Genomic DNA, 23,878 nt, shown 5'->3' with positions numbered 1-23,878 from the left:
ATACAACGTAATAAGGAACAAAATCAAAGCAGAACGTTAAGTAGATTCTATAAACCAAAAGAGAGGTGGCATTGGCCTAATAAATCAGAACAGTGAAGAGATAAAAGGAGATAAAGATCGTGTTCAAAAGGAACTTTAAAAACTCAGTTGAACATGGGCCCCTTTTGTTAAGAAATTCAGAGCTTAGTTTCTACAAGCCAGCCGAAGTCTCAGGCTACAGTGTTTCCTGATTAAACTGGACACTAATCACCGGTCCCCAGGTACCTAAGACATCCTTACTAAGCACCTCCCAAGGCCTTTTGCGACAAGGACAGCCCCAACTAGACCATCCTGCACGTCTTCTTGAGCCTCCACGGGTTTATTTTTTATTTTTATTTTTTAAACTATGCTTTATTGATTTTTAGAGAGAGAGGAAGGGAGAGTTATAGGGAGACAGAAACAGCGATGAAAGGAAAACATTATCCATCAGCTGCCTCCTGCACCCTCTACTGGGGATCGAGCCCAAAACCAAAACCCAGCAAGTGCCCCAACTGGGGATCGAACCAGAAACCTCTTAGTTAATGGGGCAAGGTTCAACCACCAAGTCACACCAGCCGAGCAGGACTCCAGCGGTTTAGAAGAAAGCACACATTGCACACAAAGAACTTCTAAAGGTCTCTGTGTTTCATTTCCTACAATTATGAGAGCTGTTTTAAAATGAATGAGCTGTACAGCTCCTATATGCCATTTTTAAGAAATAAAGGGGTAGGAGAAGACTATATAGTAAGAACTTGCAATGTTCTTAAATTTAATATGTTGGTGTATATACACTATACAAGCTCTAGACAGTACATGTATATGTGTGTATGCGCCAGTTTGTCTAATAATCTGCCAACCTACCTGTAACTATTTCCTATCTTTGGATACTCTTTACCTGTAACTATTTCCTATCTTTGGATACTCTTTACCTGTAACTATTTACCTATCTTTGGAACGAGTAGAGTGTATGGTTGAGAGCCTGGGCTCTAGAGTGAAATGACGTGAATCTTGGCTTTACTTCTTCCTGTGTGTGATCTTGGGAAAATCTGCTATCTGTGTTTCATCTATTTTCTCATCTACAGAATGGGATACTGGTCGCTACTTCAAGTACTGGTGGTGGAGAACAGCAGGAGGATTCAGTGAGATACTCTATGTAAAGTATACTTAGCAGAGTGCTTTACCCAACACAGGGCCAGGACCCCATAAACAGTGTTCTCATCATGAACCTGGGAATGAGAGAGCTTTGGAAGGGGCGGGACCTGGTTTAACCCTTTCTGGACCCCTGTTCGACGCGTAACAGAGACAGGGAAAGTCAAGGACTGGCTTCATACCGTGTTCCGAGGCAGACTAAGATCTGGAACTTGCCGTCCTTCCCGATGTTCCTGGGTGCGGTGTTAATAGCGTTGACGTAATGGCAGAAGGTTTTGCAGGAGGGCTTCTGGAGGAGGACATCGTCTTCGTTGTCTAGAATCTGGTCAGTGGTTTCAAAATAAGCGACCGCTTTCTCTGGGGAAGGAAGTCAGGGTCACATCACAATACACATCTGCACTTTGTAACAGAAAGGCTAATCCATCAGATTCACCTGGAAATGCTAACGGTGCTTTGCATGAGAGCCAGCCCTGGAACCCAAGTCACCATTTTACCATTGGTTTCACGGTGAAGTCTGGTGGTCCATGTTTCAGGAATGTGCTCCCAGGGGTTTATTTTCTAATATAGGTTGCATTCTGGAAGGCTGGGAAAAGTTACCCTCTTAGAAATAGCTGGTTGAAATGGAAATTGGTAAGAGGAAGAAAAATAAAAACAGACTCCTCTGTTGACTGGAACCTTCCAGGAGTAAACAGCAAAGACATGGTAGCCACTGGGATGCAGTCCCAGTTACAGCTGTGGAATGCCAGGCTTACACTGCAACACAAGTCTGACGTGGAACTGAACCAGTAACCTGGAGAAAGAGGTATGTGTACACATGTCAAAAGCAGGAGCCATATGCCAGGCATTCTAGATGGGAAAGAAAAAAAAAAAAAATCACTCCTGGGGGCCTAATCTGTCAACTTTCCTTTCTTTGTCCAAAAACTCTAAATTAGATGAAATCAACTAGGCCTTATGTACAAAACTCGAATGATTAATCACCCCTGTAAAGAAACTGGGAATTCTAGAAGAGCTGCATACCAAAATAAAGGCGACCACACTCAGCAAGCTGGCGCAGACGCTGGAGGGGGCTGTGCCTGCGAAAGGCTCCCTGTCTGTGAGGGCCCACTGGCAGCTAGCTGCAGGAGGGCTGGGCCACGGAGGAGGTGCATTTTAAATGTCCAGGAGGTCAATTTTAATTTAAGTGGGCACCTGTGTCCAATGGCTACCACTTTGGACAGCACAGAGCTGGAGCCATCCTTTTTCAAACGCCTCACTCCTTGTATCCAAACCTCCCGAGTAACTTCCATTTTGTTCAGGGTAAAGACCAAAGTCCCCCCCTCACAACCTGCCTCTTGCAGTAAATACCTCTTCCCCCCAAATCCTGTCTCTCCCCTCACTCTGCTCAGCCCGAGCCCCAGCGCCTCCACGTGACGGCTGGGCGGCTGGGCGCACCCCTGCCTGGGGCGCCCACCCGGGTCCCTCTCTCAGCTGAGAGCCCTCCTCCCAGGATGCTCAGGGCTCACGTGGGCACTCCCTGGAAGTCTTGGTTCAAATGTCACCTTGTCAACAAAGCCTGTACCCACCCCTTAAAAGAGCACTCGGCACTCCATTTCCTCTTACCTGGTTCTATTTTTTTCTAGACCAACCATCAGCTCACGTAATAGATGAATTGCATATTTATTACTTTGTTGCTTTGTATCATTTGTCCTCCCTGCCCCCACCAGAATGTAAGTTTATCAACCACAGGAATTTTCGTGCCCGTTGTTATATCTTTTGGTTGTTTAATCCTCACCTGAGGATATTTTTTCCCCACTGATTTTTAGAGAGTGGAAGGGAGGGAGAGAGACAGTGAGAGGGAGAGGAACATCATGTGAGAGACACATACTGACTGGTTGCCTCCTGCAGGCACCCTGACCCAGGCCCCGAGATTGAACCTGCAATCAGCGTGCGGGAATTGAACCCAAGACCCTTCAGTCCACGAGCCCACGCTCTATCACTAAGCCAAACTGGCTAGGGCTAGTTATATCTTGATACACATAGTATATCTTGAGGATCTAGAATAGCGTTTGGAATTTGGTGGGCACTATAAACATTTGCTGGCTGAATGAAAAGCAAGGACAGTGGATATTTGATATTAAAAAAAACAACAAAAACTCCCTTAAAATGAGCCCTGATTTTCCCAGTGCCTGGATCTCTGAGTTTTCCGAGAAGCATTTCCATGACCTCACACGGGCATCACCTGCCGGAACGTACCTATGAAGTCCCAGATGAAGACGTTCCTGTGGAAGATGCGGGCGGACTTGAAGCCGTGGTGGAACACCTGCTCCAGCGCCGCCACCAGGCCGCTCTCCCCGCACAGCAGCGCCGTGAGGCCCCCCCTCTGCGGACACACACAGGCCAGAGCGTGACCGGCCGGCCTTCCCTTGGGAACCGCGGGGGAGGCGGGCGCGGAGGCACGGGGCGGTGGCGGCGGCCAGCGGAAAGCCGGCGAAGGGAAACCAGAGCACTTGGCATCGCCTTACGTATCGTGCGTAAAAGCGGCTCTAAAGTCCTCCTACTAGGCTAAGTTTTACAGCTCATCGTACCTCTTTCTCAGGCTTGTGGAAATGTTTCACGATGTTGTTCACGGCCTCTCCGATTCCTTCCTGGATCTGTCCAGCATTGGGCTCTGAAACACAATGAACAGTGGCCGAATGCTCACTCGAGGGAAATAAACCGAAGTGCCACGGGGCATCCACTGTGCCCGCCTATGCAGGAAGCTCCACCAGACCTGCCCCAGGCCAGTCTGGCCAGGTGAGAGGCATCTTGGCACAATGGAAAAGAACCCGAGAGACCCCTACATTCAAATCCCAGCCTTGCCACGTGTAATCTATAACCCTGGTCAAATGTCTTCCGTCTAATGGGGAAAATACTCACCATACACATCCCGCACACACGGGTCACCGGGAATGAGGTGTTAGGTGTAAATTGCCTGACTCGGTGATTTACTCTGAGGAGGGAGACTGGGGAGACCCACAGCTCATTCCTCAGGAACCCCACCCTGTACCCCGCCTTCCTCCGCACTCCTAGTGGTCGCAGACCGAGGCCGCTGAGGTTCCAGGCTGACCTGGAACTTGTGGTTTTTGCTGCTGTGTTTAAAGTAAAGGGAAGAGACCAAGTATACTGTGCGCTCTGCCAGAACCCCTTCCCTTCCTGGCCACGCACGGCTTCCTCCCCGGCCAGCACTTGCTCGGCTAGGCCCTGAGGGCGGGCGGGCTTGGGGGGCTGTGTGAGTGGCCTCTGAACCGCCTCTGCCTCTCAAACCCCAGGAATAGGAAAAATAAAAAAAAAGTGATAAACAGGTTTCATCCAGGGATAGGAGTCAGTAACAAGAGGAAAATGATGGATTTGGTATTTTCTTGTGGTAAATTAACTACTGTATGGATTTTACATGTCACACAATAAAGGACAAACCATACATTCTAGTTTTTAAGAATCTCTGAATTCACTTTTTAGGTAATAACAAGGAAGTTTTTTTCTACACCAATGAATAAAAATGGTAAAAACGGAAACTTCCTATGACTGAAGCACTGATGCTGTGGCTTCTTCAGCTCCTAGTAGTGTTTTCACTTTTACCATTGTCTGAATATTTCTTCTTTTGAACATGAAGATCTATTTTTGAAAGCTTTTATCCATTCCAATGAAGCCCATAATATATTAAAACTGATTTAAAACTTTGAGCTCTGCCTGGACAGTGTGGGTCAGGAGGTTGAGCATCATACATGCATTAAGAGGTCACTGGTTCAATTCCCGGTCAGACAGATGCCCAGGTTGTAGCCTTGATCCCCAGTAGGGGGTGTGCAAGAGGCAGCCAATCCATGTTTCGCTCTCATTGATGTTTCTATCTTTCTTTTTCTTCCTCTCCCTCCCTCCCTCCCTCCCTCCCTCCCTCCCTCCCTCCCTCCCTCCCTCCCTTCCTTCCTTCCTCTCTCTCTCTCTCTCTCTCTCTCTCTCTCTCAAAAAAAAATAAAAATCAATAAGAACCTATTTTTTAAAAAAGATTATTCTCCATTAAAAAATAAACCAAAAAACTTTGAGTCCTCTAAACATCACCTTGCACACACGGTGAGAAAATACTAAGTGGCCCATCTCTAGGTTTCAGGTTATTTAAGATTTTATGCTTATTGAGTAAGAAAAGAAAACATAACCAAAAGTGGGGTCAAGGCTTCTCACAACAGTACTACTCCGAGAACTGCACTCATTCAGAAGCTATAATAATTGGGATGGGCTGAGGCAAAATCTATTTTAAAGTTTTAATTAAGGTGTTGCATACAACAAACTCAGCAAATTTAAGTGTGCAAACCGGCAAGCTCTGATAGGTGTATAGTCATGAAACCACCACCATCATAATATAGAAAATTTCTGTCAACCCAGAAAGTTCCCTTGTGCCCCCATTGGGTCAATCCTGTTCCCCAGCTCTCAATCCCTGGCAACTGCTGACCTGCCTTCTATCATTCTTACATTGCCTTTTAAATTTTAATAAAAATGGAATCATACAGTACCTAGTCCTCTGTGTCTGGTTTCTTCCACTCCACAGAATATTTTGGAGATTCATCCATGCTGTTAGACGTACCAATAGTTTGTTCACTTTTACATATCGAGGAAAAGTAATCCCTTGAATAGATATACCACAACCTGCTTATTCACGAACCAACTGCAGATATTGGGGTTGTTTCTATTTTGGCTACTGTGACTAAAGCTGCTATGAACATCTGAGTGCAAGTCTTAGTGTCGATATATGTACTCATTTCTCTCGGTTAAATATCTAGGAGGAGATTTGGGGGGCAAGTATGTGGTAAGTGTATGAATATAAATATAAATATAAATATAAATATAAATATAAATATAAATATAAATATATATATATATATATATATATATATATATATACACACACACACACACACACACACACACACATATATATATTATAGGCTAAGTGACCATCGAGTACCCAACCTTCTGAACAGTAGCTATAGGTGCAATGACCACCAGGGGTCAGACGCTCAACACAGGAGCTGCTGAGAACCCAAGAAATGCCCACTCGCAATCTGGGACCCCTCAGGGGATGTCGGAGAGCCAGTTTTATAGCCCAATCCCCGCAGGCCAGGCTGAAGGACCCCACCTGCCTGAGGGATCCTGCTCACTCACCAGACACCCTTCGAGCCACGGCGCTGCCCCAGGTACAGCCTTCGGGGATGAACTGCGGGAGGCTGGCTCCAGGGTGTGTCTGGCCTGTCTTGCCCAGTCTGGCTCCTCTGGCCATCTTCTAATTAATTTCCTTTTAATGCACACAAATCCGTGCACTGGGCCACTATTGTCTCTATAAGAAACTGAACTGTTTTTCCTTCTACATTCCCCAAGCAGTGTATGAATACTGCACTATTCTCCATCTTTAGCAATATTTGCCATTATGTCTTTTAAATTTTACCGATTCTGGTGGGTGCCTGGTGTAAATTTTACTTCTGACTATAGAAAGCATTTATGGATCAGGGGAGCAATTTAAGAAAGAATAAGGGGCTCTTTAGATAACACCATTCTAATCGTGAACACTATCTCAGGAAACTGCTCTGTGAATAAACTGAGGGTTTGTTAGGTTCTTTTGTTATTCTACTATGGTTATTATCCATAACTAAATTAAAACTACCTCACTGACAAACTTCTGTAATTTTTCACTAAGTCATGCTGCCTTGGTTTTCTGCGGCTCCGATGATAGATCACCACAGGCTGGTGGCTTACATCAATAGAAACGTATTCTCTCCTAGTCCTGGAGGCAGGGTGCCCGCAGGCTATGCCACCTTCCGAGGCTCTGTGGAAGAAGGGGCCCCTGCCCGGCAAGCCTCTGGTGGCCGCTGGCCTTCCTTGGGGTGGCTGCAGTTTCTGCTTCCGTCTTTACACCGTCTTCTCTGTGTGTGTCTGCCTTCCCTCTGCCTCCCACTTATAAGAATACATGTGATAGCTTTTAGGGCCCTCCTCGATAAATCCAGGATAATCTATCTCAAAAATCCTTAACGTAATTATATCCTTTCCCAAATAAAGTAACATTTACAGAATCTAGGCATTTGATCTGATATCCTGGGAGACATTATCCAGCCTACTAAAGACCACATTAGTATAAATTAGGAGCTTATTGTACAAAACTCACGCCTTTACAGTATCTTGCTTCATCACCTATATGAAGCTGGAGGGTGGGGACAGGGGTTTTTAGAGTTTCTCTTAGAATAAAGGGCTCTGTATAACTAAATGTAGCTATGTCGGAGTATTGTAACACAAAGCAATTTTGTATTCCTCTTTTAGGTTTCAGGCAAAATATTTCTTATTCATATTTCCATAGCTTAATTGAAACAGAGCATGTATGCATTCTTATTGAATTTTAACATCCGAATTCTTCAGGCTTTTAATTATTTGTTTTGCCTTGCCTTATTTTTTCCTCCTTTTTCTCTCTCCCCTCTTTTCTTTTCTAACCTTCCTTTTCCCAAGTTAATTTTCCTCAGCTTTCTTCTTTTTTTTTAATTAAAAATTAAAATATACATATACATATATATATATATATATATATATATATATATATATATATATTTTTTTTTTTAATTGATTTTCCACAGAGAGGAAGGAAGAGGGATAGAGAGCTAGAAACATCGATGAGAGAGAAACATTGACCAGCCGCCTCCTGCACACCTCCTACCAGGGACGTGCCCGCAACCAATGTACATGCCCTTGAAAGGAATCGAACCTGGGACCCTTCAGTTCGCAGATCAACGCTCTAGCCACTGAGCCAAACTGGTTTTGGCTCAGCTTTCTTCTTTGTAATCTCCCTACCACAATTCATCAATGTGACAGTGTTCTGTGAAATGGCCACGTGACGCCTGCAACATCTGAGACACCCAGAGACATAAAGGACGACTCACTGGCGGCTTTTCCTGTTAGCGAAGTGATGCTCAGCCTCCGGGCCGTGGTGGGCGACTTCTGCTGGGGGGGCGTCCGGCACTGCTTCGCCAGGTCCTCATCGGCCGCAGGCGCCATCAGCTCTCCAATGAGAATCCGCTCCAGGCTCCCGTCGTCCACGCCCTTCCCCAGCCACCGCCCGCACGGGAACCTGGCAGGACCAAAACCAACCAACAAAAACCACCTTCGGCATCACTGATACTTTATTTACTGGTGTTAGTCAGCATTTTAAAAATAGCACCATGAGTAAAGGAAAGCCCACCATTTTAGTGCCTGTGGTTGTTTCTTTTAATTATGAACAATTTAAAAAATATATATATTTTATTGATTTTTCACAGAGGAAGAGAGAGGGATAGAGAGCTAGAAATGTTGATGAGAGAGAAACATCGATCAGCTGCCTCCTGCACACCCCCCACCGGGGATGTGCCCGCAACCAATGCACATGCCCTTGACCGGAATCGAACCCGGGACCTTTCAGTCGCAACCGACGCTCTACCACTGAGCCAAACCGGTTTCGGCTAATTATGAACAATTTAAAACACAAAAAAATAGATAAAATAACAGTGTAACAAACACTATGTATTCTTACCACCTAGACCAGTGGTCGGCAAACTGTGGCTGGCAAGCCACATGCTGCTTGTGAGCCACAGTTTGTGGCTCTGTTGACTAGTTTGCCGACCACTGGGATAGGGGCTTAATCACAAGGAACAACAACAGCCTGTAATTATTGAAATTGAGAGTCTAGGTAAGTGGTTGGCAAAAAATAAATAAAAAATTACCAGTGGTCAGCAAACTGCGGTGGCTCGGGAGCCACAGTTTGCCCACCACTGACCTAGACTTATCATTTTTTTGTTGAAGTTATTTTAAAAGTAAATTATATATACTAGGACATGTAAAACACTTCAATCTAAATCTCTAAATAATAAAGATGTTTTCTCTCTTATATAGCCATAGGTTATTATCACACCCAAATTAAAATAATTGTTTTTTTAAAATTTGAGATTTAAAGGAAAGTTGCTTTTAGAGAAAGAGGAAGGGAGAGAAACAATTTCTATCAGCTGCCTCCTGCATGCCCCCTACTGGGGATTGAGTCACAACCCAGGCATGGTGCCTGACCAGGAAGCAAATCACCAATCTCTTGGTATATGGGTCAATGCTCAACCATTGAGCCACACTGGCCAGTCTAAAATAACTCTTTAATATTTTCTCAAACCTAACTCATCAAAATTTTGTGATTAGTTTTTGAAAGAATAGTCTCAAACTCTGAGTATCAGAGTTAAGTTACAGAAGAAAAGAGGAGAATGTTCACAGAAAGGCATGCTGGCTGGAACTAGCAGAGTCTCAAAGATCCTGTCCTCATACTGAAATTATTTTAAGCTTGTTTCTTTCTTCCTTTTTTTTTTTTTTTAATCAGTTACAGCAATCGTTTTCTGCACAACAATCAACACTTGTGAACTAAGCATTAGCAGTGAACACAATGCGTTTTTGTAAAGTATTATTTGAGGCAATTTTGTATCAAACCAAACCAAAACAACCCCCAAAAAAGCTAAACTCAGATACAGAAGGCAGAGGGAAAGCTTTAGAAAGAAACAGTTCTTAAACCTTTCCTTGTCTAGTGAGTCTCACAATAGGAGCTCTGAATTCCCAAGGACATTTACTCACCTGTATGTGTGTCCTGTGATTTCATTTCTGACCATGACACAATCCACCAGCCACTTGGCTAACAGTCCCGAGTTGTCGTGACCAATCTGCACGGTGGTCAGCTTCCCCAGGTTCTGGCACTGTCGGGACAGGACCACAGGTTATTCAGCACCCAATCCCATCCCACTTCCTCTGGGCTTTCGCTGTGGTTCCGTGGTTCCACCTCCCTCAACTCACTGCAGAGGGCCCACCCTGCATGTGTGCTCTGCTCTACACAGAGAAACACAGTCACATCCAATACATCCCAGCTAAGGAGACAGGAGGCAGGAGGCAGGTGGACTTGATCTAATGAAGGGACTGCACAAGCTGCTACACTCGAGATGCAAACAGTGGAAGCAGACGCTGGAGAAGGAAAGTTTATTTCTAACTGGGGGACCCAAAAACATCACACAGACAGTGATTTGTGCCTTAAAGGGTGAGAAGAATTTCAAGAAGCAGAAAAAGGGTGCTATTAGATTGAGTTACAGAGTGGTCAGAAAAACAACTATAGACATAATAAGGGGAAAAAAAAATCACTGACCCAGCTATTTTTGTTTCAAATAAAATACTCAGGCAGAATTGACCTTAAACCTCATCGACTAGATAGAAATCTTCAAAGCTATTGTTAAAACAACAACAAAACAACATAGTTATCAACATCTTTCCTGGCCCTTTGTGGACAAGTACAAAAGAAAGTGATCGCTGAAACCGGTTTGGCTCAGTGGATAGAGCGTCAACCTGTGAACTGAAAGGTCCCAGGTTCCATTCCAGTCAAGGGCATGTACCTTGGTTATGGGCACATCCCCAGTAGGGGGTGTGCGAGAGGCAGCTGATGGATGTTTCTCTCTCATCGATGTTTCTAACTCTCTATCCCTCTCTATACCTCTCTGTAAAAAATCAATAAAATATATATATTTTTTTAAAAAAAGAAAGTGATCATAACAGGAATGCTAAAAATAAATGTCAATTAAATGCTGACGTTGAAATTCTGATAAGACATGACAGACCCCACTGCCTATGTGCGGTGATCAGGGCAGAGTTCTTAGGCCCTTGACTTTGTTTCGCAGTGAGAAGGCATCACACTGACTCAGGAGAGGGGGATGGCACCGTAAATCAGCTGTGGCTGCAGAGATGGAAGGAACTAGACAGATGTGAGGGAGTTTGGAAGCAGTATTGTAGGGACGTACGGTGCAGTTATGTTCCATTCTTGATAGTCAAAAGAAAAGCTAAGGGCTTCAATCTTTTACATACAGACGGCTGTGAGTTCACTGGGTAGATAGGGCCAAAGTGGGATTCCGTGGGGAGAGCGCTATTCCTGGATCGCAAGGAACATGAGAACAGGGCGCTCAGCTGGTACCACATCCTCCAGAGCAGGCCCCGGCTTCCTCCAGCATGCCGGGACCTACCTGCCCGAGAGCTCACACACACAGGAATACTTCCCCAAGCGAGGCCTGAACTACGACCCGGAAAGGTATTTTTACAAAACCACTTTGTAAGTGTCACCACGTGGTCTGCAAGCCATAAGCATGGACACAGTCCTGTGTCCACGGTCAGGCGGGAGGGTCTGCAGTGGGAATGAGGGCCGCTGTGGGGAGAAAGCTCTGAGTGCCAAGGCACTGGAGTCCCGGAGCAGGACTGGAAAAGGCCCCGGTGCACCATCACAGGTAGGAAAACACAGCTAACAATGGCACTTACAACCAAGATACAAAACAAATTAGCGTGTTTACGACAACTTGACCGCAGGTACATGACCCCAGAAATGGTCCTGCATGCTTGACCGTGTCTTTGTATTATCTGACTCAAGGCAAAGGAAAAAGTGAAACTGGACTCCTGGTGCAGAATTATGGATGGCGCATTCTGTGGGGACAGGTCTCAGCTGCACCGACCTCAAAGGTCATTTCGAGGAGGTTTTTGGGGATCTGCATCACTCCCGTGTCTCCCAGCTCCCCAGACACACAGATCCAGGGGTTCGAGGTGATGATCGCGTTGCTCAGCTTCTTGATGGGGATGATCACTGACCTATATGGAATCACTGGGAAAAAATGCTGAAATTAGTGAAAAGCCACAATAAAATTCTCCTGGTAATAAAACAAACATGCATTAAGAACTCTGTTGGCTTTCACAGATAAGTCACTTAAATATATGTATTTAAAAATGTGTTTTATTAATTTTGAGAGAGAGAAAGGGAGAGAGAAACATTGATTGAACAGCCCTCCCTGGGGATCGAACCCACAACCCAGGCATGTGCCCTGACTGGGAGTCGATCTGCCGGCCTATTGGTGCATGGGAGGACACTCAACCGACTGAGCCACACCGGCCAGGGCCACAGTTAATTCACTCTTTATGATCTATCAAGATGTACTTAGACAAAAAGATGAGATGATAGTCTCTCCTAGTTTGGGAAAATGAGGTCCAGTTTGTAAGCCCTAAGTCCTGATACCTGAGGCGGTTTCCCCAGCACATACACCACCATGTGTGCATGGCATGCATTTATCACCATGGCGATATACCTCCCTGTGCATTTATACAAAATCTCAGGCGTGAGCACCAGCACACTCGAGGGCATGAACACTATAACAGCGTTGTAAAGTGTTTTCATTGCTTTAGCGCTTTTATTAATTTTGTTTCAAAGTCAAGTCCACATGAGCATGGCTCCTGGCTGGTTTCGTATGAAAAAGGGGCTGCATGACTTCCTGGCTAGCATCCCTGTTGCATTGCTGAACCGCCTTGGGCAGTGCTTTAAGGCACAGCACTTCTGAACATTCCCATCCCCATTGTACAGCTCAATATGCAAAGCCAAGAAAAATAAACAACGGCCCCTCCATCTGGACACAACGTAAGGTCTTTAAACGACAACTTGGAAACCTATGAAAGCGACTCACGGAGGGGCCTCAGGAAAGGAATCAAGATGTGGAAATGGCTGTGGGAAACCTCGGCTTCTGAAGGCTTTCAGAGGCACACCACTAGGTGTCACTGTCCCACCACTGTTTTTGCTCAAATGTGGACACACAATAAAGTTAGACATTACCATGCCCCCTCCATTTTCCTTTAAAAAATGGGGGCGGCTCAAACACAGCAGCATTATCCTTGAGAGCCATACGTGGTTGTTTTTCCCCCGAGAAAAGCAGGGTAGAATCCATATTTTTTTGTTGGTATTCATTTACCAAAGCACTCCCTGAAAGCGGTCCAGGGAAGGAGAGCACACTCACTGGGCCAGATGTCCGGGTGCCGCCTCCCCATACGGCTCAGGGTTCAGTGCATCCTCAGGTGAGGAAAATGAATGGGACAAACGGTTCGCTTCCCTGATTTTACACAGACCGCGTTTTTCATGTGGAGAGGATGACCTCCCTGTCTGTCTGTCTGTTTTGGCAGAAGGAGAGGAAATGCTAGAGGAAAGGCCCTACTTGCATGTTTCAGTCGTCACAAGAATCAAATCGTTTTTGGAACTGAAAGCAGAAGATGTCAGAGCGAGACTATTTTGGGTGCCAGAGGTTTCTCTAATTTCTTTCATTGACAGGATTAGAAAAGCTGCAGAAAAGAGCCAGCAGATGCACAACAGTGATTTCATCAAGTATAAAAAGTAACATTATTTAAACTCAGAATATTTCTTTCATGAAGTATCTCAACTGCTCAAATTGAAAGAGTTTCTTAGCTGAAGAGAAATCTGCAGATATAAGGATTTTAGGAGTCCTATTTCTTCTCTTTCAAAACTGTACATAACATTTTAGCTTTTCATTCCTGCAAGAACCTAATAACCTAATAAATGAGTACAAGCTTCCCAGATAGGTTGGCTCATTAACCATTTCAACTCCAGTGTTCCTTGTCTGCCTCTATACAGAGACTAGAAAAACCAAAAACCTACACGATTCTGGCCAGTGAAATGCTAGTGATGTTTATGACGATCGCGTGGAAAATTGTTTTTCAAACACAGATTCTGACGCATTTTCCTTGGCATTCCTTCCTTCTTCCTGCTGGAAAGAGGACTGAGAATTGTGACCAGAAGGTGATGAGCACACACTGAGGATTGTCTAGGAGGAGAGGGACAAAGAGCCCATGTCCAAGTCCTGGCTGGTGTTTCCCAGTGGTTAGAGTGTTGGCCTGAGGACCAAGGGGTCACGGGTTTGATTCCTGGTCAAGGATATGTACCTTGGTTGCAAGTTCGATCCTGGCTCCAGCCAGGGCATGTGCAGGAGGCAACCAATTGACGTGTCTCTCTCACTCAATGTTTCTCTCTCTTTCTCCCTCTCTCTCTCCCCTCTCCTCCCCTTCTACTCTCTCTAAAAATCAATGGAAAAAATATCCTCAGGTGAGGACTGGAAAAAAAAAAGCTCATGTCCATGATGGCACTATGGACTACCTACTATAAGGCTTCTTGTTATGCAAGAAAAATAAAACCACTAATTTGTTTAAACAACTGTTTTGCAAGTTTCTGAAACTTGCAGCTGAACCTAACTCCAAACTAATACAAGTAAAAAGTCTATAAACTAGGAAAGGGGACCCACAGCTAATAAGGATTAGCAGCGGTGAAGAGAATAAACGCTTTAATTCAGCTTATCCAAACCTGTCAGCACCTCCTCCCTCCACAGCCTATACTCCCCATCGAGATCTTGAAGTCTTTCGGAATCACCAGAGAGTAATGATGTTCACGTAGAAAAGTTTATTTTTATCACCTACTGATTCTTTCAATGTATGGGTTTTGGGCAAGATCTATAAATATATTCCTTTTCATGTCCATCCCACTTCCTGTTGCAGACTGAGTTTCCCCGGGAGGCAGATCCTGAGTCAGAAATCAGCACCAGAATGCTGCTTCTGGGACCCACGTGAGAGGAGGAAGCAGGCCTGGTGGAGGGAGGAGCTGTCATAATGATGGCGAGTTCTGGGACAGCCTCTGACCAGGCAGAGCAGGCTGGCCCTGGCAAGAGGGCTCCCTGGGGTGAGGCACTCCCTCCCCGCAGGACAGATAGCCAAGGACCCTTCAATCCTAAAAGAGAGGGCGGGGTGGAGTGGGGGTGCAACAGTGTCCACCTCAGTATAGTAGGATGTGTCTCACTTTTTAAAATATGAACCCTGTTCCATTAGTCACCCGAGCAATTCTTCCCTCAACAGCCGCCCCCAGACTTACTGATGGTGGTGAAGACACTGGTGAAGCAGAAGTAGTCCACGGCGTTGAGGGAGAGAAGGTGGTATAGAAACTGTTCCCGTTCTTCTTCGCAGCACAGAAAGGCATACCGCTTGTAAAGCTTTCTAGGAGAGAGCAGGGCAAGCACAACAACAGTGTAGGCTACTTCTCATTATCTCTCCCGTGAGAAGTAAACACCTCTACTGAGACAAACCGGGTAGAAATTCTACTCTGGAAAGAACAGATAGTTCACAAAACGAACATGCAGACAGGTAACATCTTAAGCTAATCAGTCATTAAATGGGGGGGGGGGGGGGGGAGAGAAGAAACAAACCACAAACCCATGTTGTCTACGAAACTAATAGAGACCAGAAAGTGCTGACCAGTGCTGACGAGGGTGGGGACAATGAACAGCTAGCGATTCCGACAGACAGTGGGGCTGAGAGTTTCAGGAGAGCCATTTGCTGGTAATACCTCTTTTACACCAGTCACCAGTCCAGCATTAATTTTACAAGAGGAGCCACCCTGTAACGTGAGGTGATCAACACACGGTGGGCTGTCCAGGAGGAGAGGGGCAAAGAGCCTGCGTCTGGGATGGCCCTGTGGACCGCCTAGCCCCTGACTCCTCGTTATGTGAGAGAAACAGAACTACGGTGTGTCGACTTTTGCAATGCGCTTTGTAAGCACACAGGTAGGTCATGGAAACCGAAATGCCCCAACCTGTCTCACCTGGTGAGTGGCTGGTTGGACAGCAGCTGCTTGAGATGCTGGGACAAGAGCTTCTTTTCCAGAGACAGCCTGATCCACGCCCGAGCTCGCCCGACGTCAGTCTTGATCTCACTCATGTTCTGAATGTGCCTAAGGAACAGCAGCCACAGAAAAGACGTGAATCCTAAGGTTTGGAAAAGACCTCAGGGCTGCAGCTCTCTGCCCAGGAAAGTTCATTTACACTTACGTGAAGCAATAGGGAGCACAGTTTATGTTGATTAAACCTTCAGAGGTTCTATCTTAGTTATGAATCTAGCCCCACATCAGAATTACCCTTAAAACACAAATGTACAGGTAACGTCTTAAGATGCACAAAGCATTTGAAACCCATTAATCCTTTAACGTTTCATTATGTTCTTTCAGCTTCACAGATAAGCTGGCCCTTGGTTATTCCTGACTCTCAGGAAAATAAAGTAAACAGGCTGGAATTCAAGTTTTTGTTCAAAATAATTATTCTATAGTATAACGAAGTATCTGACGCAAATTTAACCCACTGAATTATTTGCCGCAGCTCTAGACAACACACGGAGAAGACGAAACCTTACTTTCTATGGCATCAGCAGACACGCTGTACTGCATTGACAAATTCAACATTTACAGCTTCTCCGTGCTTCCTTCTGGTTTTCTCCTTGCTTCTTGTTGTAGGATTTCCAGTCAGTCGACTTTCCTGTAGTTCTGGGTAATGTCCATTTTATATTTTAGTTGTATTTTATTAAAATTGTTGTGTGCGGCTGCGGCTAGTTGCCTACCCGAGCAGCCATCTTGGATTCTCCCTGACAAATTCAACATTTAAAAAATTTCTAAGACTTGAAAAATTGTGTGGCTATAAGAAAGTGCCGTCACTTGCCAGAGGCACGTAACATACTGTGGAAATTCAGGAGGAAGTCAATGCTACCCAGTAGGCTGTGTTTATCTTCCTCAATGATTTTCTCCCTGAGGGGACGAAGGGCAGACAGGAAGGACAAGCCCATGGGAGGGGCAACTGTAAAACCACCGAGGCCTTTGTGATCTGACCCGCCTTTGATTTTTTTTTTTTTAATCTAAAATGACTCATCCTAGCTGTAATAAATATTGCAATGAAACCTTTTGTCTGATGATTCTAAGCTTTCAGAATAAGGACTAAAGCCTTATTTTGCCACACACACACACACACACACACACACACACACTTCTCTTTTTTCCTCCCTCTCTCAATCCTTGGATCTGAACATTTAGGCCCTCGATATTAAGTGCTGATTTATAACCAAACACTGTTTTTTTTAAAATACATATTTTATTGATTTTTTACAGAGAGGAAGAGAGAGGGATAGAGAGTTAGAAACATCGATGAGAGAGAATCATAGGTCAGCTGCCTCTTGCACACCCCCCACTGGGGATGTGCCTGCAACCAAGGTACATGCCCTTGACCAGAATTGAACCCAGGACCCTTCAGTCCACAGGCAAACGCTCTATCCACTGAGCCAAACCGGTTTCAGCAATAACCAAACACTCTTGAAAAACAAGATGTAAAGCATTACATCACCTCACACAGACACACTGAAGAGGTGGCATGCAGACACGTGTGAATGAGATTTATGACGCACTTATTTTTAAAGGGCTGATACCATTATGGATGGTCATGAACGGAGAAGGCTGGGGGCAAGCAGGCCCCCCTGGTTCTTACTGGTGGTGGTGGTGGCAGTGCTGAGCCTGGACAGCCCAGGGTGAGCCCCTGCAACAGCACTGGCTGTCCCTCAGTCCTACCGACTTTCCCCAAAGGCCGACACGGCTGATGTGGGGAAATAAATGCTCAGGCGTTTTTACCACTTAACTTCCCACAGTATCTACATGGAACCCCATGAGTGCCGCGTGGGCTCTGAGCCCCCATAACCCTAAGAATACCAAGTTAATTCAAAATGAATTCACTGAAAATGAATCCATATGGAGGCTGATAAGTACTGAATGTTTCCCTACCTACCCTTCCTACTCTAAAACAGTAAACTCGACTGAAATTAGTGTTATGCTGACCTTACACAGGTAGCTGCAGACACGGTAGGTGAAGAATGACAGAGTGGAAAATAATTATAATTTGAAAAACAATCTGTGTTTAAGGAAAATGGGGAGGATTGGAGTACATAAAACAAAACGTATTTTATGTAGGTGGCAATCAGCATCCCCATCATAAAAGCATTTGTGCCAGTGTCTTTGGTGGGAGGCGAGGGATCTGTCACAGCAGTGGCCCCTGAGATTCCGCATCCCATTACTTCTTCCCTCTGTGATTTTATTCATGTCTGAGTCCCAGCTTCTGCTGGAACGCTTTCCTTGACCGTGACAGCCTCCAACGACCTCTCTAATTTACGAAATTCTGTAGTCTAATCGACATGTTCCATGCACTGCCTACTTTGATCATTTTCTCTTGGTTTATGCTTTTTTCAGCTTGCCAAGGTCCCTGAGGACAAGCAAGGAGCCAATACCTCTGAGTAACCTTGCATCCTTCTTTGTACCTATAAGGTCCAGCACATATTAGGAGCTAAAAAAAAAAATACCACAAAACAGCTCTGTTGCTTTGTATATCACTATCTAATTTTATGCTTAAAGACATTTATATGTGTTGTGTTATTAAATTCTAATCCAAATCTATTCAATGTTTTCCTGTGTAGCTACATCATTTTAATTAAATTCTCAACCGAGAATATGTGGTGATTTTTAAAAAAATTGATTTTACAGAGAGGAAGGGAGGGAAAGACAGACAGACAGATACACTCATATACTCAGAGAGAGAGAGAGAGAGAGAGAGACCCCCCCAAACCAGGAATGGAACCCACAACCTTTCAGTGTATGGAATGACTTTCCAACCAACTGCAGGGCATGTAGTCATATCATTTTAATCTATTTTTAGATGGAATAACTTATTACAGATAATTATAAAGGCATTTAGCATAAATAATATCATACAAGTATTACTGCTAGTAAAATAGAGCCCGTTAATTCACAGAAAAGCATACATGGTGTGGTTTAAATAACTTATCTACTTGATTTAGTTTTTAACCTTGATACAAAGCTTTCTAATTTAAACAAGTTTTATGTACTTTGTCTTTTTTTAAAAATATATTTTATTGATTTTTAATAGAGAGAAAGGGAGAGAGATAGAGAGCTAGAAAGGTCAATGAGAGAGAAACATCGACCTGCTGCCTCTAGCACACCCCGGCAACCAAGGTACATGCCCCTGACCGGAATCGAACCTGGGACCTTTCAGTCCGCAGACCAACACTCTACCACTGAGCCAAACCGGCTTTGGCTATGTACTTTGTCTTATCTGATCATCACAGTAACTAGTGAGAAGGAGGACATAGTTATTTCCCTGTAAAGATGAGAAAACAGAGACTCCTTCAGATTGAGGGACCCACCCAAGGTCACAGAGATCACATGTTATTCTAGAGGAGCCACCCACTTCCTTCCAGTCTCCTCTTCCTGGCACTCACATTCTTGGAGGAGCTCCCATTCCACAAACTCAGGAGACACACCTCCGGGGGCCCGTGACCCATGGCCCCATGCTCCTAACCCCTCAGCCAGTCACATTTCCTCTCGGAAGCTGGGAATGAGTACCCTAATTAAGCGAGTTCTCACTGAACACTTAAAATAAGACAGGATGTTAGCCGGGAAGGAAGGGAGAGAGGGGAGAAGCAGAGAGGATTTGCTTCCTGTGAGACAAGATTGTTTTCCTCCCAGCTGCAATTCTTGCTCTTGGATTCTGGAAGATACCCTTACATATCTCCAATAAATCCCGTGTTTGCTGAAGCCAGTTTGAATGAGTTTCTTATTTTTAAAAATATATATTTTATTGATTTCTCACAGAGAGGAAGGGAGAGGGAGAGCTACAATAGAAACATCGATGAGAGAGAAACATCTACCAGCTGCCTCCTGCATGCCCCCTACTGGGGATGTGCCCGCAACCAAGATACATGCCCTTGACTGGAATTGAACCCGGGACCTTTCAGTCCACAGACCAATGCTCTATCCACTGAGCCAAACCGGTTTCAGCCAAATGAGCTTCTTATTGTGTGTCCTGGACTCCTTACAGCTGCTTAAGCAATCTGGTGCCAAGACTCTGTTTCCCCAAACTGAATGATTTCTAAGATTGATAGCACCTAAATAAGTGTAATCTACACTTCCTGGTGCTTATTTTACTGCATTAATAGTGAACCCTAGTAATATTCATTAGAGAAAATAAAAGAACCAGCCAATTTTAGCATAAGCTCATATCCTGTACTGCCATAAAAATTCCTCAAAATAGTCCTTCCCAGGGGTAACAACATCAATCATGACTACTCAGCTTGTGTTGAATAAAACCAGATGTTCATTAGCACATGTGTACACATCTATACTAATCTATACTAATAAAAGGGTGATATGCAAATTGGTCACAACACCTTCACACTAACAACCGAATAGCAGGCTGCGTGGGGCGCTAGGCCGGCGTGGGGGGGGGGGGGGGGGGGGCGGCGGCGGCACAGTGAAAGGTGACCAGGCTGGCAGAGGGGGGCAGTAAGGGGCGACCAGGCTGGCAGAAGGGAACAGTGAGGGGCAACCAGGCCAGCAGGGGGGACAGTTGGGGGCGACCAGACTGGCAAAGGAGAGCAGTTAGGAGTGACCAAGCCAGCAGAGGGGGGCAGTGAGGGGCGACCAAGCTGGAGGGGTAGGGCAGTTGTGAGCAACTAAGCCGGAGGGGGGCGGGGGCAGTTGTGGGCGACCAGGCTGGCAGAAGGGGGCTGTTGGGGGTTACTAGGCCAGCAGGGGGGGCAGTTAGGGGCAATCAGGCAGGCAGGCAGGTGAGCAGTTGGAAGCCAGTGGTCTGGATTGTGAGAGGGATGTCCAACTGCTGGGATAGGGCTGTCCGACTGCTGGGGATGTGCCCGCAACCAAACTACATGCCCTTGACTGGAATTGAACCTGTGCCCAACAGAGAGCATGTGCCCAACAGAGAGCATGGGCTCCCTGTGATAGGGCTGAAACTGGCAGTTGGACATCCCCAGAGGAGTCCCAGATTGGAGAAGGTCCAATTTCATGCACTGGGCCTTTAGTAATTTATAAAAAGATAAAGTCACTTGCCAATTTGCCCTCAAGTAACTTATCCCCATCTTTATATGTAAATAGAATATTTTTAGGATTTATTCAAATCCTCTACATGTTTACATATTCAGACTTATCTATACTTGAATTGTAGTATTCACAATCTCCTAGATCATATAATGTTCTGCTATGACCCACATCATTAATTATATTTTGCCATTAAGAACATAAGGCCCAACAGCTAGAAGGTATGTGCATAGCTATCGATACTTTGGAAAAAAACTGGCAACAATGATACCACCACAATAATACTCTTCTCTATGTAGATAATCAGTCCAGTTAGTTACTGTCCCCAGCCTCTCTCACTGGAATAAAAAGTCATTCTATTAAGTGACAGTTTGGTGATATTTGGCAACTCTGAAAGTCTTAGGAAAGGGCCTGCGATACTAAGACAAAGCGGACAGCCTTCAGACAAGTGTCCTGGGCTCCGTACAGCTGCTAAGCAATCCGGTGCCAAGACTCTCAACATCTGTGAGAACTCCAAGTCCTTAAACTGCCAATGCATTTGCCTCAAGAGATGAACTTGAGAAGATGAGGAAGGACAGAGGCAAGTGCCCAACAGAGAGCATGGGCTCAGAGAGAGATACCACCCAATCCTTAGAAAATACACTTTTCCTTCAATTGTCCAGATGTAAAGAAACCAGACTTTAGAGTATTACTTGGGTGGTGTTCTTGGATCTACTACAGAAACTATTTAAGTAGCAATTAGGGACTAACATGAAGTACTAACCCAGAATTTGGAAATAGGGAAATAAGCTGGTCTGTGGGACCCCCAACAGAGTGATGGGGGTGGGGGCGCCACTGGCACCCACCTTGGCTGGTTGCCTAGCGCCATCTGCTCGCTGGCCCCAACTAGGGGCAGCTCCTGTGTTGAGCATTTGCCCCATGGTGGTCAGTGTGCATCATAGTGACCAGTCATTCTGCCAGTCAGTCAAGTTGCATATTAGGGTTTTATTATATAGGATTACGTTTAGCCTGATGTGTACCCATAGACTGTTGCTAGCCAGGGCAAGTGATCTAGACTTTATTGTAAGATTACCATATATCCAAGAAGAAATAGTAGGGTAAGCATAGAAATAAGGGAACTAGGATGTAATCCAGGTGAGAAATTTTAGGGGCTTAGACTAGAGAGGTCACTATTCATTGATCTAACAGTCCATGGAATAAGTGAGCAGTAGTTACAACTATTCCTCTTATGCTGGCCATCCAAAGGAATCATAAGCCACACAAGGACAACTACATGTCATCTACCAAGGAACACATCATTTAAGTTATAAGTATATAAAACTTACTCAGACTACAAAAACCAACGTTTACTGAACTCTTACTATGAGCCAAGTACTTCTTCAAACTTTTTACAGTTATAGACTATAGGCTAATTCACTTAAATTTCATTTCAATGCTATAAGATAGATAACTTTAAAAATCTCTACTTGAGAGATGGGAAATTGAGGCGCAGAGAAGTTACAAAAATTGCTTGGGGTCACACAGCTAGTAAGTGGTGAAGCCAGGATGTGTTACCACTCTACTATGCTGCCGCTCATAATAGTTATGCTTTTCACTCCCAAGTACCTGACAAATCAAGTCAACATCCTACTACTACTACTAAAGCAATAAAGTTACAAGTGTTATAAATGTTACAATGTTCACTTTAAGCCCATGTTTTTAAGAGCTGACTAAGTATTATACCTAAAATGTCTAAAAGAAAAAAACCTCTGCCTCTCTCATTCAATACATCTTCTTAGCTGCCCTGATGCCTTCTAATGATGTCTAAGGCCAGTAACTGCAAGTGATCTCTCTCAGATTTGTATTTGCTCCCAATTAAATCTGCTTGACAACAGTTTTTCTGCCACATCACTTGACCTTATTTGCAGATTTTTAAAAAACTGTATTTGTGGGTAGCAAGTATTTACAGAAGTTTTAAAAAGCTGAACAAAAGAAACTGTAAAATAATTTACAGCTCCTTTAAAACTCTTTTCGGTTGCATTTTCCCTTTGGAGTTAATGTCAGGAAAAATATAACAGTGTGAAAGTAAAATAAACAAGGTCATAAAAATGTGATTTTTGAGAATACATAAGCCAAAAATAAACACAGCCAAAATCATTCGAGCAATTTAAGTGAAAGCCATACTATTTCAAAGTTACCACCACTTGCTAGCACATATAACAAATACCTCATGTCTTGGATAAGGGAGACCCTGAGTGTTGGCAACATAACTCCTGAGTCAGATTTTCTTCTTTCTGGTCCCAGGGCAACTAGGTAGAAAAATATCGACAAAGTGTTAGAAAAATAACAGTAAGAAAAAAAATCTATATGATTCACATTCTATAAATAAATACTTTAAAACTACTTTTGAAGAACAAATTTTGAAGGCAAAAGAAAAGATCAAATTGTTGTCACTTTATTAATGCAATCAACTGGCTATATTCTTCCCATTTAATCTGGGGCTGTGTTTGTAAATTTAAAATGAATTATAAAAGACCACTTAGCAACTAATGTAATGTGTGCAAATTCTGGCCATAATGGCCAGTCATTTTCTAAAGTTATTCATACTAATTGAACTGGATAATTACATGAAAGCAGTATCTATAAATTAAGCCACTGAGCATGTGAATTATCTCTGGGCTCATGCATTGCAATCCCACAATCTCCCTGTACCCCAGGGCTTCAGATTGCGTTGCTGCTTTATAACGTTGACGAGATGCCACAGGAACCTAACTCTTGTTTATATGAATTGGCCTGTGGTAAAACGGGGTTCATGATGTGTCGTTTCGCTTCAAGATGCAGAACCTACCAATGACATTAAGTGAGGACTTACTGTACTCAGGGGAAACGGACCTACGCTGGCTGCTGCACGTCCTTAGCGCTGCCATGGAGGTGGGAGAGACTCCCACCACCACAGCTGCACTCGCCAGCTGTGTGCCTGGCTTCTGGCTGTGCGGCGCTCCCCTGTGGGAGTGCACGGACTGCCAGGGGGTAGCTCCTGTGTGGAGTGTCTGCCCCTTGGTGGTCAGTGTGCGTCATAGTGACCGGTCGTTACATCATTCAATCTATTTGATTATTAGCCTTTTA

At 44.5% G+C, this 23,878-nt stretch overlaps 1 protein-coding gene across 3 annotated transcripts in view; it reads right to left on the bottom strand.

The window, feature by feature from the left end:
* DENND5B (DENN domain containing 5B) overlaps positions 1-23,878 on the bottom strand; it is a 152,265-nt gene that overhangs the window by 6,001 nt on the left and 122,386 nt on the right. For all 3 annotated transcript variants that reach the window (XM_084877839.1, XM_084877837.1, XM_084877838.1), the window contains 9 exons: positions 22,980-23,061; positions 15,659-15,787; positions 14,933-15,054; positions 11,697-11,842; positions 9,793-9,911; positions 8,094-8,281; positions 3,732-3,814; positions 3,400-3,526; positions 1,350-1,524 (listed from right to left, as the gene is read on the bottom strand). In XM_084877839.1, the coding sequence (XP_084733965.1) occupies positions 1,350-1,524; positions 3,400-3,526; positions 3,732-3,814; positions 8,094-8,281; positions 9,793-9,911; positions 11,697-11,842; positions 14,933-15,054; positions 15,659-15,787; positions 22,980-23,061 (1,171 nt within the window). The remainder of the gene's footprint in view (positions 1-1,349; positions 1,525-3,399; positions 3,527-3,731; positions 3,815-8,093; positions 8,282-9,792; positions 9,912-11,696; positions 11,843-14,932; positions 15,055-15,658; positions 15,788-22,979; positions 23,062-23,878) is intronic.

The sequence above is a fragment of the Pipistrellus hanaki genome (assembly GCF_964339955.1).
Source record: "Pipistrellus hanaki genome assembly, chromosome: 3".
Classification (NCBI taxonomy): Eukaryota; Metazoa; Chordata; class Mammalia; order Chiroptera; family Vespertilionidae; genus Pipistrellus; species Pipistrellus hanaki.
This window is presented reverse-complemented; position numbering and strand designations above follow the sequence as displayed.